The 20,696-nt window shown below is 37.6% G+C and overlaps 1 protein-coding gene across 1 annotated transcript in view; it reads left to right on the forward strand.

The window, feature by feature from the left end:
* Positions 1-20,696, forward strand: part of LOC131581217 (collagen alpha-1(XXIV) chain-like) — a 113,551-nt gene that overhangs the window by 77,715 nt on the left and 15,140 nt on the right. Inside the window, exons 27-45 of the mRNA XM_058843249.1 lie at positions 375-428; positions 703-747; positions 861-905; positions 1,988-2,041; positions 4,920-4,973; positions 6,204-6,257; positions 7,490-7,543; positions 8,134-8,241; positions 9,729-9,782; positions 10,241-10,348; positions 11,257-11,310; positions 12,065-12,118; positions 13,408-13,464; positions 14,419-14,472; positions 15,488-15,541; positions 15,648-15,701; positions 16,951-17,004; positions 18,647-18,754; positions 20,541-20,648. Coding sequence (XP_058699232.1) covers positions 375-428; positions 703-747; positions 861-905; positions 1,988-2,041; positions 4,920-4,973; positions 6,204-6,257; positions 7,490-7,543; positions 8,134-8,241; positions 9,729-9,782; positions 10,241-10,348; positions 11,257-11,310; positions 12,065-12,118; positions 13,408-13,464; positions 14,419-14,472; positions 15,488-15,541; positions 15,648-15,701; positions 16,951-17,004; positions 18,647-18,754; positions 20,541-20,648 — 1,227 coding nt within the window. The remainder of the gene's footprint in view (positions 1-374; positions 429-702; positions 748-860; positions 906-1,987; positions 2,042-4,919; positions 4,974-6,203; positions 6,258-7,489; positions 7,544-8,133; positions 8,242-9,728; positions 9,783-10,240; positions 10,349-11,256; positions 11,311-12,064; positions 12,119-13,407; positions 13,465-14,418; positions 14,473-15,487; positions 15,542-15,647; positions 15,702-16,950; positions 17,005-18,646; positions 18,755-20,540; positions 20,649-20,696) is intronic.

Here is a 20,696-nt window from a genome sequence, read left to right on the forward strand (position 1 = left end):
CTTATAATGTGCTTAAAAGCAAGCACTCTGTATATACAGTGACCATCTAAATCCCTGTAAGTACTTGCCTGTTCTATGAGTACAAGGTGGATGAAAAAAAGAGCAGAAAATATCAGCCTGTCATCTGGCTCCAACAGACACTGAATGTTTTGTTTACATACGTTTCAAAAAAATCTTTCTTCTTAAATTTGAAATTTAACAAACCAGAAACTTATTTTTTTCTTTGAAGCTTTATTTCACACTTGACACACAATGAAAATTTGTTCTCATGCTAACAAAATGCTTCCCCTCTCCTAAAGCTTATGTAACATCTCCTTAATGACAACCAAAAATAATGCATAATTAGTATTTCAAATCACTTCTTCAATATTCAGGGGCCAAGAGGTCTCGATGGTCCTCCAGGAGAACTGGGAACAGAAGGTATTAAGGTGAGTGTTTGCATTGCTCAGTACTGTATAAAACATTGAGGTAGACCATAACAGACAAATGAAAACAATTTTAAAACCCAGTCCAGAAGCCACAGAGAATTCCATTTAATCCAAGAGATTTGCAAATTTCTGCCTTTTCCAGGTACTTCTTTTTTTACAGTATGAGCACATTTAAGCCTGAATCTGCACTTTCTGTAGTTACCCAGCATAGTAACTGTATGCAGCTGATCAAGCAAATGTATGTAGACTTTACACACTGTTTGTTATTTATCAGGGAGAAAGAGGTGATCCAGGAAAGAAAGGAGTTCCTGGGCTCATTGTAAGTATTGGAGCCAGTCTTTGCGGTAAGCTTTAACACAGTAACTGATTTCTGAGCTGTGTTTGGAAATTATTTGAAGCCAGCATTGTCTTTTGATATTTCTCTTTAACCAGGGTAAAGCTGGAAATCCAGGAGAGAGAGGAGATCAGGGTGCACTTGTGAGTATGAAATTTATTTGTACTTCTACCAAAAAATAATCCAGAAAATCTCATACTTTGACACTTGGGTATGAGAAAGTTTATCTACTTCAGAGCAGCTGGAAAACTCTGATAGTTTGCATTTATTCATACAAAGATCCAGGAACAGAAGTGCAGTCTTAAGGATGAAAGTCATTGTGACATAGAACAATATTTTTTTGATAGATTTTGGGGTAGGTGTGTGTTATCAGTGTAGGGATAAATGTAGAAATGGCTTACGTGTATATCATGTATTGGAGAAAATTCCTTCTTTTAGTGTTTCTTTGAATGGAAATCTAATGTACTTGAGGCATTTTTTACAAAGCAGGTTATCAGTCAGTCCAACTTGTACTGTTTTTTCAACAAAGAAGGAAGCAGAAAAACAAAAAAGCAGTAATGGTGATTTTGTTCTGCAGTTGAAACTCAAAATGTAGGTTGTCACTATACTTCTCTTGCCTTTTCTGCTCATATTTAGGAGCTTGTTGCCTCTTACCCTTGACACAAAGGGTTTTCACTTCCTCTTCACTTATTAGAATTTTAGATTTATTTATATACACAGAAATGAATGAAGCAAAACCTCATTAGGCTGAAATGATGTGTAGTAGCTCATTTATTGCAAAGTACAATATAATATGATCTATTACTCCTACAGCTACAGCTTCTAGAAGACAGTGTGAGACAGAAATGCTATGAGAAAAGTTGAACAGAGAGAAAAGTGTGCTGTGAACCTTACTGGTTAAAATACAGCTTGTAGGGCAGTTTGGGCATACAAGCAGCACATGGTTCTAAGGAGAATTACATGGAACTGGTAAATGGTGGTTCAGCTAAGATTCATTCATATGTAAAACAAACTAAGGGAGACTTAGTTTGTTCAGGACTCCCTCACCTGCTATGCAGAGGCTGATGATATGTCAGTGCATATCAACCAGACAAAAAGGCTGCACATATTTCTTGAGTGTTTCTGTGTTAGTTACTGTCTGAGCAAAAACAAGAGAGGGGATGGCATTCTCAGAATATGAGGGAGCTTCTTTCCAATGATTTTTTATTTTATTTTAATCTTCCAGGGTTTGCTTGGGCCTCCAGGAACCACAGGAGACAGGGGACCAATGGGAGAGCCAGTAAGTTGATCCTTATGTCTTCTTCAGAGTTTTTCCATGTATTATACAAGCTCCCTAACAACTCAAGCTCCATTTTACTAAGATTCAGTATTGCCAGCTGTGGTTAGGTAGGAATTGTGGGGTGATTGTTCCAAAACTGCAGAGCTGGAGTCTGCCTCCCTTGCTTAGTGTAACTTGCTCATGAAGAGGCCCCTTCTTGTTGGGAAGCTCTGTAGTAAGGGATGCACAACTTAAGAGGGCAGAACATAGACCACAATATAATGGGGCTTTACACCACACTGAGGTAGGTTATCAATGTTACATATTATGTAAATGTATGTGCCAATACTTCAGTGGTGTTGTTTAAAGCCAATATTAGGATCTTTGTTAAGGAACACAGGGACCACATCTATTTGGCAGGTTAGATTTTCAAGAAGAGACTGCTGTAATAAACCTCAGGCATTCCTCTGCTGGATGGATGCTTGTTAGTATGTCAAAGCCACACTGACATTCATGTGGCTAAAATTGTTACAGAAGATCACACGTCTGCAGCAAATATATGCAATATACTGCAATATATAGCTGTGACAGGAATTGTATTGCACCACCATCTCTGGGGGTAAATCAGGTTAAATAAATAAAGTGAAAGAATGCATGCAGTGTTAGTGGGATTTGGGAGAAGGCTCCCATATTCTGGTGCAGAAATCTAATAGAGTTGTCCAAACTTGTGTGTTTACATTGCTTCTGGAAAGTAATTTTGCACAGTAAATTGTGCATAGTTTATTTAAATCTCAAAAGTGAAATGTTGATAAAAATTATTTTTAGTATTATTAGTATTTAGTATTTTAATGATATTATTTCTACTAATCCATTGACTGACATGCTTACAGAAAGTAATTGCACATTTTGAGGACTAGCAAAACACCAACAAATTTTCTTTGGAATAGAAGTGCATACTTAAGCTGCCAACCTGTAGGAATGGCAAACTATTTCACAGAAAATGTGTTTTTCCAATAGTTATCACTGGATTCCTGTTATTTAATCTCTTTCATTTATTATATCTTATCTTCATGTTGCAACATCTGTGAGCCTTACAATGAAAGGTTTATACATCAAATTCCTCCTGTTTTCTGGCCAGCTCTGAATTTTCATTCACTAGCATGCCTGTCTGCCTTAACCAATCTAAGTGGTCTATGCTTGAGCAGCCTACATTTCTGTTGTGCTCATCATCATAGAAACTACATATTCACTGTCAGAAGAGAAACCTATCCTGTGAAAAGGATATCTTTTCTATCAAGTGCTGAAAGAGTAAAATGTCTTCAGAAAATGGTCTGTGGAGCTAGAAAGAAGTGATAAAATGACAGAAGATGTTGTGCAATAAAACACGTGGCTCTATTTTTTAGCTGCATATCCAAGCAGCTTGATTTCATTCTTTGTCAGCTGGTCACTATGTGAAAGCCAGCTTCTGAGGTTTTCTGACCCTGTCACTAGCTCTACACAGAGCAGAAAAACCCTAATTTTTGGTGGAGGAGCAAAGAAATATAAGCAATTGGAATTATTTGTATTAATGGGATCAATTTAAATTACAATCACTTATTACTTTATCTACTTGTCAGACATTTCAGTAAAATCCTTTGCAAGTTACCTTATGTTCATGGTTAAAAGGAGTTCCCATACTGCTATAAATTTTTGGCTTCTGCAAGTTTCAGGAAAAGTTACATTACCAATCCAGCAGCCTTATCTCCATGGTAATATGAAGAAATACTTGACTTGTGAAGCAAACTGAAGCTTTATGACACTTGCCTAGTGGAATTTCATGGAGCTGCTGCAAATGAAAATCACTTTAGTTTAGGATAAAGTGAATTTTCAAAGGGAAGTAACTGGAGTTTTAGTTTCTCACTTTTAAATGAAGATAAAAGGTCAAATATATGCATCTGCTGGAATTCTGTCAGTATATGCAATTTACATTGTTGCTACAAAGGAGGAGAATATTCACATTGTCATGGCCAGGTCATCAGGAGGAGCAAAACCATATGTATAGTTTGTAAGAGGAAGTGAAACTAAATGGAGTAAATATTTGTCTAAAAGGCTTCTGTCATAAATAGAAGCAGCATCTTTCTTTTACATGAGAATTATAGATCAAGGAAATGTTTTGAATTTAGAATGTGTTTAGACATAGAAGAATCCCAAAGGGGTAAATAGATATGAACTTTCTTGAAGTTCAGAGATTGATTATATGTAGAAGGTTGATTTGTCTTGACATGCATTCACTGTGGCTGTAGAATCAGCTGTAAGCATCTTCTGCTCCCCAGCACACAACTCCTGCTCTCTGAGCCCAGATCTTCCATCTCCAGAGCATTTGAACAAACCACTTTGGGAAATGATCCTTGGGTGTTACTGCAGTAAATGTACTACTTACACATGAGGCTTATAATAAAATGCTTATGGTATAGTTATTAATATTGCTAAGGCTCCAGCCTTTAGTCTACTACGCCTCAGTGACCTGTACAAATGCTGCTAAATCCATGGTGAAGTAGTTGTTTTCAGTTCATTCCATACCAGACTGTAGGCTTTTCCACAAAGCAAACCAGACAGTCTAACAAACCTTAATTAAACAAAGTCTCAGCTAGTCAAGAGGAGAGCTTAGTTCAGATAATAATTTTTTTTGGTCTAAAAGAAAAGACATCTGTGCTATTATTTGAGATCTGTTATTTCAGTGTGTCAAGGTTGGTACTGGATGCCATCGTGGGACTTGGATACACTGTTGGATTCAGGAAGAAAGACAATGAAATATGTTTCTTTATTCCAGTTGGAAGAGTTGTGAAGAGACAAACTGAACACTCTACAATGTAATTTAATGTTAACTGAATGATGCATCTAAAATTTTGTTTAATGCCAGGGTCCAAGAGGACAGCCAGGGGATGCTGGCCCTATTGGAGAAATGGGTTTTGAGGTGAGATTTTAATCACTTTTATAACAATTACAAATACTCAAACAACTGACTAAGCCTGGACAGTATGTTTATAAAAAAATTTTTATTGCCTGCAGCTGACTTAAATATCATGAGCTACTGAGAGACTCTTACTTAAAGCTGTTACCAAACAATGTCTAAAATGTCTAGCTTGTTCTGTTGTAAGCACTGTCTTTGAGCATACAGTCATGACATTTGTCATAGAAAGTGAATGTTTAATTGAGCAAACAACTATTTTTTTGGAAGCACTGCTCTCCTTGCAGTTAGGCAGTAAAACACTATTAATCATATGTTCTTTCAACTGTAGATAAAGGAAAGCAGCTGTAGACAGTGTGTTTGCTAACTTCTGCTTCTGTTTCCTACTTTGTTTTTAATATTTCATTGAGAGAAATGTGACAGAATGTATGAGCCATGTTTGTAATGAAGTACCTGAGGGATGAGCTCACTTAGAACAGTAGGGTTATTCCTCAGTCCCCCAAAATCCAGACTTCTGACTGACTATTAAGAAAAGGTTTCTATGTAAACTTTACAAAAATCAGTCTGATACCATTAACTCATTAAGAGCTGAAGCCTCCAAAAAGGGCTTCTCCAAAAGCTGTATCTATTTGGCTCCAAGCCTAAACAGAGATGAAGTTGTCAGTCAGATTTACAGAAGATAGATGCTTGCTCAGCAGTAATTTATGGTGAAAGATACAGGCTTAGTAGTGCTGCTGAGTCTTCAATATGTTCCTGACCCACAGCATATTTCCTGAAATCCATCTATACCCTCCTTTCTTTTCTGTTTGTCTCTAGAAAGAACATAGAACTATGTTGTCTTGATTTGATTTTTCAGACCTTCATCTTTCTCAGTGTCTCATGACATTCTTCTGCTTCAGTTTTGGGTGTATTACTTAGTTGTGGCAAAATTATTACTAGTGATCATGTAACAATAGCTCTTGTACCATGCAGGGACCTCCTGGCCCTGAAGGAGAACCTGGTCTGCAGGGGGAACCAGGCACAAAGGTAAATGTTTCTATTATTTTTCCTTACACTCTAAATTTTCAAAAGAGCAAATCAGAGAGATCTGATTTCATCAGCCAAGTAGACAGCAATACAGGAAATGGACCATTAAGAAATAGTGTTATTGTCATTATGACTCCATCAGCTGTAAACCCTGTCATTGTTATGAATATTGTCCTTTAAAATCAAATTATTTTCTTTGTGATATCCCAGGGAGACATTGGACCAGCTGGGAAGACTGGAGAACCAGGTGACCAAGGTTTAAGGGTAAGCTATGGATGCAACTCTTCTTCCACACAGGAAAAGTATGCTACAGGTGAAGTGCAGGTTGAGAAATCTTGATTTATCAGGAGAATTCAATCAGATATTTTCTGATAGCTTCTTTTTTTAAAGGAAAAAAACCCAGTAATACTGTAGCAAATTTAAAAAGTATTGTTTGGGGAAGGGTGGCTTGAGAGCTGCTCAGCAGAAAGGGACTTGCGGGAGGCTGGTCAGCAGCATCTGAACTTGAGCCAGCTGTGCCCAGGTGGCCAAAAAGGCCAGTAGCATCCTGGCCTGTGTCAGAAATAGTGTGGCCAGGGGGACCAGGGCAGTGAATTTTTCCCTGTACTCTTCACTTCAAGGTGAAGCTGAGCCTTGAGCTTTGTGTCCAGTTCTGGGTCTCATTTCAAAAGAGGACACTGAGGTGCTGGAGCATGTCCAGAGAAGGGAAATAGAGCTGCTGAAGCACAAATTTTATGAGAAGCAGTCAAAAGAGCAGGGGTTGTTTAACATGAAGAAAAGGAGTCTCATTGTGCTCCACAGCTACCTGAAGGGAGGCTGTAGTGAGGTGGGGGTCAGTCTCTTCTGCCAACTAACAAATGATAGAATGAATGGCGTTAAATTGTACCAGGAGAGGTTCAGGTTGGACATTAGAAGTAAAATTTTCACTGAAGGAGTGATTAGACATTGGAATAAGTTGTTGTAGGGGCTAGTGGAGTCATTGTCTCTTGAAGTGTTTGAGAGGCATCTGGGTGTGGCACTTGGGAATATGATTATTGTGGTGCTGGGTTGATGGTTGGACTAGATGGTCTTGAAGCTTTCTTTCAACCTTGGTTCTTTGATTATAATGTTGAAATATTTCTGATGGTAACTGGCTCTACAGTAAGTCTGTAAACATACCGATATATAGTAGTTACCCACATGAACATGGAAGATTCAGGACAGAATAGGTATATTTTTGAGATTACTGTAATTACATGTTATATACACTGAAACCAAGCAAAATCTCAGTACCACTCTGAATGTCCAGGGTTATATGGACATAGTATTGCCTCATTTTTCTAATGCTGATCATCTTTTATGTTTTCTTGCATTGGATAATCATGGGCTGTGACACTGAAGATAAATAAGCTGTAACAGCAACATTAAAGTTGTCCAAAAGATAATAAACATATAAAACTAGTATAAGTCAATAAATAGTGGCAATAACTTTGTTTTCAACTGCTTCTTTCTATAAGGGTGAACCAGGGCCCCCAGGAGAAGACGGTGTTCAAGGAAAAGATGGCCCAAAGGTACAGTAAGTTTTTGTAGCAGGTATAAAATACTCTTACAAGCCTAAGGACGCAAATCTCCTTTTTTATCCTAGTCCAGTTGAGTGCACCTAGTTTTAACATAGGAGGTCCTGTAAAGCACTGGCTTTTCTGTACCTTTTAGGTACATATCTACCTTGCAAGGGCTGCAAAGCTGAATGGCTTGATGAAGAAAAGCAAGCTCTACCTGAGTACAGCTTTTGTCTGTGGTGATTGAAGTGCTGGAGAAAGCAAGCCCAAGGCTGCCCTGCTCCCTGAATTGGAACAGTGCTGTGCCAGGGACTGTGGCAGGTGCCAGGACAGGGGATGTCATAGAAAACAACCTCAGAAACTTGGTGATGGATGAGGCAAAATATGGCTGTAGGAGTATATGAATGAGATAGAATGGGCTTTACCCTAACTTAGAGCCTGATCTGAATTTGACTGGTAAGATTCACATCAGTTTTAGTGTGAAACTAAAACTCAGATTTTCAAACTCAGATATCCAGAATTCCCTTTTCTTATGAGCAAGTAATTCTGTAGCAGGAGGTTGACTAAGGGTTTTTTGGTTGGTTTTTTTTACTGTGTTTTAGGGAGACCCTGGAGATCAGGGACTTGTTGGAGAAGGCGGTGAAAAAGGAGAGATGGGATTACCAGGAATTGCTGGGCCCCCTGGTGAACCTGGCATAATGGGAATTCCTGTAAGTGTTTTATGGTTGAAATGGACTTCTTGTTCGTTTGCTTTTATAAACAAAGTTAATTTTTCTTTCTTCCTTTAATTTTGATTTCTCTGGTTTTCTATGTAATAAGAGATGACAGTATTTAAAATAAGCTTCCAATGTAGTTCAGGATTGGTAGAGAGAGGAGAAAAATGCTTTTCTTGTCTTAAATATGTGACCTCTTTGCAAGTAGTGATTCCTCACCACCCGTTGTCCAGACACATGTTCCACACAACCTGGAGCCTCTCACTTCAGATCTCTCCTCTCCAAACAATATGGCAGCAAGCATACACAGATTAGAATTCACAGGCAACATTGTTAGATCAATTTGCCTATTCATTCTGGCATCTCTCCTAGCAACTAAAATCCATCCATGAAGTTGTATGCAACTTCTTCATGAGTACTAATTGTGGAGCACAGTTTCCAAAGTAAGTATCATAGCTTTAAACCAGCTTCCCTTACCAAAAATCATCATGTTCTCATTTGCAGTCCTCTGGCTGCCTTCTGTGTAGCTCTTAGATGATGGTGGGGTCTGACAAAACAGAACATTTGGAGCACCAGCTGTTCACGGCTGTGAGCACTGTCCACTCTGTTCTCTAAGCATCAGTGTTATGTTCTGGGTTTAGTCCTGGGTTCTTCACAGTGAACTACTTTCCTAGGGAAAGAAAAAAGTGTTCTTTTGGTTGTTGGCACCCTTAGTACACTGCAGAACAAGTTTTGTTCCCTTGACTCTCTATTTTGAATTGGTAGTTTTGGGGAACACTGAAAGTTTCATACACTGTAATTATTGTAACGCTGCTCAACCCTGGCACATCTGCACTTTATGTAATTATACTTGTGCACAGTAAACAACACCAGCAATGCTTCTGTGCCTCAGTGAGACAGGCAGGTCTGGCAATTCGATTTTTGGGAGGATGTGGTTAGGGAGGGATTTTTCACGTTTTTGTTCTACATGTTCTAAAGGCAGCTGTAGAGCTGCTGCCTTCTCCAGTCATCCTCCCTGGCATCTGGGAGTGTACACATCACAGTTTTGGTTTGACCTCCTTCTAGGGATGCAGGCAGATCGTAATATCCTAGTCTAAACATGGAAATCCTCCTCCTATAGCCCATTGTCTGAGTGTTTCATTGGAGGTGAGAGTAATATTACATTTTCCTTAAACAGTAGATTACAAAGCAACAAATAAGCTTCACAAATCTGTGAAGTAATATTTTCTGTGTGGACAAGATTTATTGGGTTTTTTTCTCCCCTATCTGCAGTACATTTCCACTACTTTGATAAATAATCCCTGATACCTGACCACTAATTTAACTTGGGACAGCCCTACTAACTTGCTTACAGACACAGTTAAAGATATTTTTCCTCCCACCTCTACTTTACAAAGGCCTACTTAGCTATGCAGTTTGGAGCATGGGTTAAATATGTTTCCAGGCCTTTCTCAAACATTTCTCTTTCCCTAATAAATCTACAGGGCCCTGAAGGAACACCAGGAAATCCAGGTCAGAGGGGCCGTTTAGGAAAGAAGGTAGTATTTTTCATCTTTCCCAGTTCCTTCCTTTAATCTGAAACTCAGATTTACATTACAAAATTCCATTGAACCAAAACTATTCCTGTTTCGTGTCATGCTTCCAGCCAATTTTTTTCTTGTTAGCCATAGCAATTAGAATTGTCATCATTCTGCAGTCAATAACATTCAAGGTCTTAGGAAATTTAAATTTATATTAGGATGTGCATTTGCAACTCAGAACAATTCCTGCTTTAAGCTTTGGCTAAAAGAAAATAAAAACATAATGGGAAAGCTTTAGCAGAGACTTTTTTATACTGCAGAGTTCTGGTCTCAGACATTCTAATAACTACAGTAAATAATATACAGTGAATGTCATACCTATTAGATAATGCTCTTACATATTTTGATTAAGCATAAACTGCATTTCGAAACTTAGTGTCAAACTCTTATGATTTTTAATACAATAACTCCAACAGGGGGAAAAGGGGCAGCTTGGCCCTCCAGGAGAACCTGGACCTGCTGGTGATGCTGGCCAACCTGGAAAAACTGGTCCCAAAGGTGCAAGAGGAACTCGAGGTCCCGTGGTTAGTACAAAGCATGCTTACTTAATTGCTCAAAGGTCATTCAGCATCAGAACAAGACCCGTTCACTTTTCCAGACAGAAACCTGGGGCATGGATCTGGAAGCAGCCATCCCAAGCTTTTGGTCATCTGAAGTTAGGGCAGTGGGATGGCAGAGCACACCATGGAATACTCATGTCCCACATTCCACATATAATCTCACTGCTATGGGTGTTTATAAACCTTTCCAGTTCCAAGAACAAAAATCAAGGGGCCTGCTATCACGTACAATAAGCCTTAGCCATGGCTGAAACAAAGCACTTCAGATGAAGACTACTCCTATGGAACAGAAATCTAATCCAAAGTTAACTAAATTAAGTCTATTCCATGAACTTCTTGCTTCTTTCATAGTAAGCTCCCCAAGCTTGCTCCATACTGTGTGACAAATGCACAGAAGCATCCAGCCTCTTCGCGTGAGAGGCAACGTGCCTGTCTCAGTCCAGTCCTGTGGCCACTGAATGCAGCAGTGTGTTCCTGAGCACATGAAGTGCAGAAGCAAAGTCTAGTATCTAATGGCCAATATTTTCAAGAGTAGGAGTCAACTTTCTGAGGTGATGACCACCCCCTGCTGCTCTTAGCATACTAGAACTTATAAGGAGAGTTTTTCCACACCTCTTGAAGCTCAGATCTTTTTGATTTAATTATGCACAAAGATTATAAGGTTGGGACTGAAAACATGGACCATTTTTTCCACAGAAGAATGAAAAGCTCAGTATTCTTTAATAAATGAAGTAGGACCTACAAGAAAGTTGTCTGTGGTGTCAAATGTCAATATTTCAAGATTTTTCCAAGCACTTATTTTATAAAGTAGTCATTGTTAAAGCACTTTACAAAGTGCTACTTTCTCTCTCACTGATTACTTCATTTAACAGGGACACCTAGGAGGAATTGGACGTGAAGGAGAGCCAGGAATTCCAGGTTATGTGGTACGTTTTTTACTCAGTTCAGGTACACATACATCCTAAAGTAAGTGTGTGGTACTCTAATTTCAAGTATCTTAGGGATCTGTATCTAGACTACACAAATATTTTTGGGAAAGCCAGATACTCACGTATGTTTATATGACATTTGCCTGCTCAGAAATGTTAGCCTTAAGCAAGGATGCCTGGTTTTTGTGAGTTTGCTCGCAGCAGGGTTTTACCACGAACTTTAAACAGTTGTTTATGCAATGTATCTCACCCCTTCTGAATAAAACTACTACAGCTATTCATTATAAAGAGAGTTCAGCAAACACCACCACCTGTGCTTAGTGTCTGGCCATGTAGTTCCATTTCAGTAACAGAAACTGATTGAGTGAGGTTAGTTGAAGGACATAGAAATATTGTGGCTTTCACTGAAAAATAGCTGTGAAAATCCTTGTAGATGGATTGAGTCATCCTCTTACAGAGCATTGTTCAGTCTCTGTTCCAAATACAAACCCCCATCACTGACCCTAACCTTCAAGCCAGAACTTCAAGGTCCCATCACCTGAATTAAGCCCTATCAGAGCATGTAGTTCCCCAGTGTGCATAGAGCTTTTCCTGCACACAGTCCATTTTCTGCCATTGATTTTGTTGTCATAACATGATTTAGAATAATTTGGAAGCAGAAAAAGAAACGTAGCGAGTAACTAAATGAAATGTTGGAATTAATTATTTCTTTAATTATTTGTTTTAAAATAATTTGCATTTGCTTCTTTAGGGTCACCAGGGTCCTCCAGGGCCCTCAGGCCCCCCAGGCCCCAAAGGAGAAAAGGTATGAACATGGGTTTTACTGATCTGTTTTGCGAGATTATAAAGGGAGGAAATGTTACTGCACACCCACTGTTTTCCACAGCAAGCAGCAAAAGCCACCATTTTCAGTATTTGTTAGTATTGTCAAAGACTATGAAAAGAAATGCAAAGTGAGGAAATGGGTCATTCGGAGATGGAGTCCCAAATCATACTGTTAAAATGTTTGAGGTTTTAAAACACAAGGTACCCATTGTACAGAACACAGTCTATTGTATCAGGCAGCACCACTGCCCTTAACGAGCACTGACAAAAATAATCAGTGCAGAACCAGCTAAATATTTACTTAACTCTGAGCCTGTGAGTACACCCACAGATTTGCCTTAAAGTCCAACTAGGATGGACAAATGTCTGTGGTTAATATAAAATGTTAGGGACAGGATGTGGCCTCAGTACTGCTATTTTAGTGTCAAATTTACTGTTGTTCTCTCAAGTCTCAAATCCTGAAAGCAGATTTGTATGTTCCCTGGAACCCGTGTGACCCCAGGAAGGCAGGTACATGGATTCACTTCACTAAAATTGGAGTTGCCCTTGACAGAGCTACAACCTAGAGCGAGTTTTGCAATAAATACTGTGAATAGGAATTTAGAAGTTGATGTTATAAATAGATTTTGATATGATTTAAGAAACAATAACTGAAAACTAATTTGTTGAGAGATACGTGTCTAGGTTGCTTGGTCACTTCTGAAAAAACACTTTGGTGCACTGTAGAAGTCCTTAATAATTTAAAATGTGATTCTCTTTGCATTACTATTGCTAGGTATCATCTGGGATAGATAATCTTTTGTTTATTGACTTGGATGGCAGTTGTTTCATATTTAAATTTTAATAGACTTCAGACTTAATGTTGGAGTCTTCTGTACTCTTGTTTTCCTTTATATTAAGTGTATTTCTCAAAATAATGGAAGAAATTTTCTCTCTTTCCCCTTGTCAAATATCCTGTTTATCCTTTTTTTCATTAAAAAAAAGACACAATTACATGGATAGTGTTCAATGAATCATTTTTTTTCTTACAGCTGCCGTTGAGAATAAAGCAAATATTTAGCTTTTTTTTAGTCCTTAATATCTTTGGGATATTTAGGTAAATGTTAAAATGGACTTAATATATCCATTATATTAAACCATAAGCATGATATTCACTTTTAGCATCTATATAATGTCTTCTCTGCTTTTTATTAGCATTTGAACTTATGTGCATGGTAGATGAGGCTGGCATTTCAAGTTAACATTTTTTAATACTTATCTTTGATTTAGGGTTACCCAGGCGAAGACAATACAGTCCCTGGACTACCTGGGCCCATAGGTGAACCAGTAGGTCTTTCTTTCTCAAAAACATTATTCTAGTGCATCTCAAGACAAGAGCCAATGCATTCATTTCTGAAGCTTTATATCATTGTCTCAGGAGTCACTACAAAGATATAGAATGATGGTCCTTTAATGAGTAATCTTTCTCTAGAAATGCTGTTGTGTGCTCTTTCCTGCTTAACCATCTGTGCCCTCTATTTAGTTACACTAATGCCATTAGTCTGTGTTTAGATCAGCACATTTTAGAAAATAATTTTACCCTCTGTGTTTACTCTGTGTTTATTAAATTATACTTAATTGCTTTGCTAATCAAAAATATGTTTTTACTTATTTCATTGTCACTGCAAACTAATTCAGCTGATTTAGAGAACTGCATTTTGTAACCATTTTTGTACTGAATTCATATGTGGAGTGTATCTCTGCAGAATTTATGAACCTGTCAAAATTATCAGCACAAACTTCAAAATTAAAGCAGATTTTGAGTACAGCAAGTCATTTCAGAAAAGAATCCAATTTTTAATGGGCTGTCTTACAGAAGCCATGAGAGAGTTTTTCTTGCATGTCTTGAAACCAGAGTCACTTCATTTATCAATTCAGATTTTAAATCCATTTATATATATATATATATATATATATATATGTATGTATAAATCTGGAGAAGCTCCACTGAGGTCAGTCCTCCCGCCTGTTTCATTAAGCCCCATGTAGTATTTATCTTTTAGCTTCTAGTCTTCAGTTACCAAAAATTTTAGACTGTGGCTACTGTCTGACTGCAATGTACTCTGTTTAGAAAAAAAGCATGTTTATTCCTTTAGCCAAGCTAATCTTTATGTTTGTATTCCTCAGTTCCCTCCCAGTGGTTAGTCTGTTTTGAGAGAAATCCCAGCTTTCTGTTCATATTTCACTGCAGGATTATATTAATTTCAGCTGTTACATTTTGCTCTTTGGTTTGCTCTCTAGGGTCGAAATGGTGAATGTGGAGATAGAGGAGAACCTGGGGATGAGGGCTACAAGGTAATAATAATACCTTTTGGGTTTTAGTCTTTTTATTTGAACATAGCATGCCGTGCAGATGTGTTGAGTAATGCAGCAGAAGTGTCATCTTCCCTCACAAGTGTGCAGAGATGCACATGCTGGTTCCTCGTGGCACTGATGCATCTTGGAACACATTGGAACATCTTTCCTATGGGGATGTGGGAGCTGCAACTCCTCCTCTAGAGAAGACTCCAGTGACTTTAGTGTGTATAAATACCTGATGGGAGGAAATTAAGATGAAGTAGACAGGCTTGTCTCAATAATGTCCAGTGGCAGGACAGGAAGCAAAGGGCAAAAACTGAAATATAAGAAATTCCTTTTGAAATGGCTTTTTTTACTGTAAGGATGACTGAACACCAGAACAGGCTGCCCAGAGAGGTTGTGGAGTCTCCATCTGTGGAAATACTGAAAACTTGACTAGACATGGTCCTGGACAATCATTTTTAGCTGGCCTTGCTTGAGAAAGAGCATTCCATAAATGATCTCAAAACATCACTTTTAACCTAAACAGTTCTGTGTTTTTGTAATACTGTATTAGTTAACAATTTTCTCTGAAATTTAAGCACTACTTATTGTAAATATAACCCTAAAAATTATTCATTAATTATATTCAGTCAGCACATAAAAATTGAATGGTAACTAATGCTTATCATTGATGCAGTTCACTGAAATACAAGAGGGACAGTCCTTGACACAGAATATCCAAGTTACACAGTAATACAGACAGATACAGTAATAAATGAATGAACCAAATCTATGCTTACTAAAGTGCAGAAATGTTTAAACAATATGTAATTCCCACTTACAGGCTGAAGTAGAGAATGTAAAAAATAAAAGCTCTGTAGAGTTTGATCTTGGAGATCTGACCATACTTCATCTAGGTCATGTCAGTGAATCTGGGTCCACCTGGCACCTCCCAGCACAGGCTTTACAAGGAAGACTGTAGCTCACTGAGTTACCTATATTGCAGTATGTTATATTTTCTCCTTCCCAGGGTCATATCGGTCTTCCAGGGCTTAGAGGACCTATTGGACAACAAGGGCCTCCAGTAAGTGTTTCAAACAAGTGAGATTTCTCTATTGACTGTTGAAAATATGTTTTCATTTGCATTCAAATGATTATTTTCATTTATTTAATGTATGTTCTTTTCAAAGGGAGAGTCAGGTGAACTGGGAGAGCAAGGACCAAAAGGAGAAAGGGGTTCAGAAGTAAGTAGAAAAAAGTAAAACAAAACTGCACTTAATTGGAATTTGTAGGATTTTGTTGTTCACTGGCTATCCTTGGAAAACTGTTGCATAAGGCTAAAGCTGAGTGTTATGATTTCCTTTTCATACCTGCAGGGACAAAAAAAATATAAAATGGAAAACTGCTTAATGATCTTGATTAGTAAATATCTTAATGAAAAATATATTTAGTTATTTGAATATGTACATTCCAGTTCTGATTAGTGGACTTTTTATGCCATTCTTAACAAAAAAGGCATTAAATTGAGCAACAGAACAACATTTTGCTGGTTTTATCATATTTACATAATGATAAAACATTTACACTAATAATAACCCAAGCTTTTTTTACTTTATTGCATGTTTTGTCCTATTTCAGCATGGTAGTTATAGCTTATAACAAACAGTTATATACATAACTTTTGCATTAGGAGTATGTTTGAAATAATTAGTCTGGAAAATATTTTAATTTTTTTCTACTTGTTCTGTGCTAACAAGTGTTATTCTTGTCCCTGTTCTTCAGTGGCTGCATTTTTTAGAGGTAGGATAAAATTAATGCTAGATCTCTATATTCTGTGGATAGTGTCCTATAACAAAGTTCTCTGAGAAGCTATTGACTCATTCTCAGCTTTTCTTCCTTGGTTCATGACCTCTTGTTTCACTAAACCACTTACAAGAATGGTATCTGCTCAGTATCTCTCTGTTTTCTAAGGTTACCAATTTCTAGATCAATCAAGATGAAAAAAGTCTGGTTTTAAGCAAATTTTATCTTTTGGGTAGATCTTAGATAAAAACAAATGTTCACATCCGTGGTATGTGATACTGTTGTTTTCTAGTATTGTCTTCCATGGACATTCAGTGAATTTACATTGCCTACTTTTCATTACTTTGCTTTTGAAGAGTACAGGAAATGCTGTAAAAAGTGTTCTTCCTCACAGAGATACAGGATACAGGCTGATACAGGAGAAATTACCAGATTAATGATGAAAAGCATTTTATGCTTATTGTTGGAAAAGTTTTAAAAACTGATTCGCAAAAGGGAAAAACATACACAATTCTGCCAGAAATGTATTTGCTTTTACTTGGAAAACTTTCTGCTGTCTCCCGAAATATGAACAATCTGGTTCAAAGCCAGGCACTGTGAACATGAATACTAGAGAGGAACAATCCTCAGCTCTTCTTAGGGGTTTGAGTTCAAGGCATTTGTCAGTTCACAAATATTTGTAACTTCTAGGGACCCACAGGGAAGAAAGGAGCAACAGGTCAAGCAGGCAAAGCTGGAATTCCTGTAAGTAACAAAATTCTACAGCCTATCTCCAGATTATAAAACAGAGAAAACACTAACGAATAAAACAAAGTTGAATCATGCCAGGGTTACCAGAAGCTTTTGTGTTCACTCTGAAGGACTTTTTATTACCCAGGAAGTGTAAAGGAATCCCGGTCATTTTTCAATATTAATGATTTTTGAAATTTTGTTAAATTATACTGAATTATATTCAGTTATTCAGCATACAGAATACAGAAGTGACATGCAACTAACAAAAAGGTCCTTACCACTTTTGAAGTTATTTAATTAGATAATTTTGGAGTCCATTTGGAAGTTACTACATTATATTGCCCAGAACTGTACTTGTGTTCACTTCTGACCCCATCAGTTCTTTGATCCGCTGCAGCCTACAGAAGCTTGGATCCATATGTCCATGATGGATACATGTGCTAAATGCATTGAGGTTTATTTATTTCTCTTTCTTGCCCTGAGCTGAAATTGTTAATGTTTTTTCTTGAGTTACTGCAGAGGAGCTGACTTGCATGCCCTTCTCCCTGAGGCAGAAAACAGAGCAGGAAGCAGTAGGTGTTCTGTAAACATAAGGAAGAACAAAATGCATTAAGGTTATTTTCGTCCCCTAATAAATAATGCCACACAAGCACATATTGTAAATAACTTTTACTACCTCACATCAAAACATTGTGAGTAACTGGAGAAATGCAGCTGTTGCACAGAGCTTGTACCTGCTGGGCAGAGTGCAGGAGGAGCCTTTTGAAGACAAGGAACTGTGTGTCCTTTGTAAATACTCAGCATTTTCTTTTGGAAGACTGCAGGGATCATTCAGCAGGCAAGTGAAGAGAACAAAAGCAAGACATACAGAGAAGTGAGGAGAAGACAGTAAAACTAGAACCTGAGGAAGTTTCAAAGCACATCCCTAATGAAGATACTTTAGCATTTAGAAGTTAGAAATAAGATTAGGATGGCATGCCTCTTATATTCTGTATAACTGGTGTTACCTACATTTTTTCAGACAAAATGTGTTATAGTTAGAATATTTTATATTTCTGAGAAATGGTATTTATAGAAAGATTAGTGCAGAGCTCCAAGCTTTTTAAGACATGTATGTCAGTCTAAAGAGAAATAATTTTAAGGGAAAAAATCAATGTTCCTCTGTTGGATGTGACATGAGACCTTTTTGTGCAAGTAAAGCAACAGTTACCACAAACTTGTCATTTTTTAAATTTGCATTTTTGATAGGTTCAAATTTGAACAGCATAAATTTGTGAAAGTCAAGTACTGTGCATTTAGTAAAATAAAGGCTGAAAAGGCATATGTTTGGGTTTTTTCTGTGAGAAATAGATGACTTTATCAATCAGTTTAAAAAATGACACTCTCAGGCATCTTCCTGGCCTGGCACACAAAGGGGTCAATCCTGTGATTTCAGCTGAAGTTGCTCAGATCCCATGACAGAGCAAGTCTAAGGTTAAACCAGTAGCATTCTAGACCAAACGTCCTAACTCAGAGCCCCTCTGCGACTGTTCATTCATACCACGGGGTCTGTTGCTATGTAGGGTTTAAGAAATAATGTGACTGAAATCTAGTTATGAGAGGGTGAAGGTGAAGAGAGCCAACAGTGCTAAATTTGATTTGAACTTTTTTCAAGGGAAAACCAGGGCCACCAGGGCAGAAAGGGGCAGTTGGGTACCCTGGACCAGAGGGCATTCCTGGGAACCCTGGCAAGACTGGGCTGTCAGGGGAGCCTGGCCCTAAGGTAAGTTGCTTTCCACACTTGCTCTATGTCATTTGCATTACAGATTTTCCAGGGTTAAGGTATTTAAAAAGAAGAGCCCATTCTCAGTTCCCTGAGGATCTTGAAAATTAGACTTTTTTTTGTTTTGTTTTCTTTCTCTTTTGCTCCTGATAATCCAGCCAAGATATAAAGTTAGCATAAGGGAAATGTGCTGTGAGAGGAATTGTTTCATTGGTATATGCAAGTAGTAACTACAGCTAAGTGAAAGCTGTTTCTTAGAGACTGCACAGTTCTGTTCCTTAAAATGAACCTGAGACTATTTCCTCTTAGAGTCTGAGATAATGCCACATTTTCCTTACTGACTTTGTATTTGTAACCCATGTTTTTCTACATAAATAATTATGAAGCTTTGTCCAAACCCAGTGAAACAGAGTATCAGGTGTATGAGGTATCTAAGAGCATTCTTGGAAATGGGTTTTTTGTCTGACTATTCTTTGCTGTGGGCCAAAGATGGTGACCTGCTGCCTCTGGGAGCAGTGACACAGCTCTTTAATTAGTCCCTCCAGAGAGGGGGAGAAGATACCTTGAGTAGTTTTCATCATTGAAAGTCTGATCACTTTGATTTCAAGTATTCATTTCTCAGTAGTTCTACTCAGATGGACCGGTAATTGTTATAAAAGGTTTCCAAGTTAGATTTGGTGTTAGGAATTAATTATTAGATGATGGATGAGGCACCGTTTTTTCAGGGATAAATTTCCAATCTGGTTGAACAAAGAGAAAATTAAACAAGTTACCCATAGGGGGCAGGTGTACCCTACTCAAGCCTCTCCAGTCTCAGGTCATGAACCTCTTCCAAGTTCTTAAAATTCTTCGGAGTTGGATTTAGAAGAACCACCCCAAAGAATTTTTACACTTTTGCCTTTCCACTGAAAATGTCATACAATAATAGTAAAGACAGCGCCATTAACCCATTACAGTTTGTAATAAAAGGAGGCTTATAAATTATTTTTTCCACAATGAATAAAAAGAGCAGAAGTTTTGCTATGCGAGTTTATCAGACCATCAATCTACAAGCCACATCACCATATTCAAAATCCCAGAAAATCACATTTAACACAAAAATCATGTTTTATACAACCCTTTTATTTCTATGAGTGCTTAACTGAATGTAGTAGGAAATAAGGAAGATTTAGATACACTTATATTTCTATTAAATTACATCACAAAAATATTCAATTGTATGGTAGCAAATTTCCATTTTGTATTTTTTAGTATGTCAAAAGTGGCTTAACTCCATGTACTTACTAACGTGCTTTTTCATTTAAAGAAGTTGCTTTTGTTGATAAGTTGATGTTCTCACACATTTGCACAACAAATGTGATTGTTATGAAACAATCAGATCGTTCTCCATCTGGTAATGTTATTGTGTGTGAATCTCTACAGAGTGTACACAGCCATACTAGTATTACCAGTATGCCTGATCTTTATAAATAAGTATGTTGAATTTTGAATATTTCTTTGGGAAGGTAGTCTCATTCTGTTTCATGTGGAGTTACATCTTGAAAAATGAATATTGTGAAGTTCAAACAATTTTCAGCCTTTAACTTTTGGAATACTAACAGAAATCCACATGACACTGCTGATCATTGTCTTTCCATGTATTTTGATGTGCTGTTATTATGTGTCTATATATACAGAAAACATTAAGTGGTTTTGACTGATTTTATGTTATTTGCTTGTTTTAGCATACAATGAAAAAACATGCTTGGCTGTTCTACTTGTAAACCATTATTTTCAATTTGTTAAGGGCAATAAAGGAAACTCAGGCTTACCAGGTCTAGCAGGTTATCCTGGAGCTCGAGGTCCCAGGGGATTGCCAGGCATGCCAGGGCCCATGGGAGCACCTGGATTAAAGGTAGGTACATATATGGGATCTGGTTGTTTAAGTACAGTTTTGCTGATA

This window comes from Poecile atricapillus, chromosome 7 (assembly GCF_030490865.1).
Source record: "Poecile atricapillus isolate bPoeAtr1 chromosome 7, bPoeAtr1.hap1, whole genome shotgun sequence".
Lineage (NCBI taxonomy): Eukaryota > Metazoa > Chordata > Aves > Passeriformes > Paridae > Poecile > Poecile atricapillus.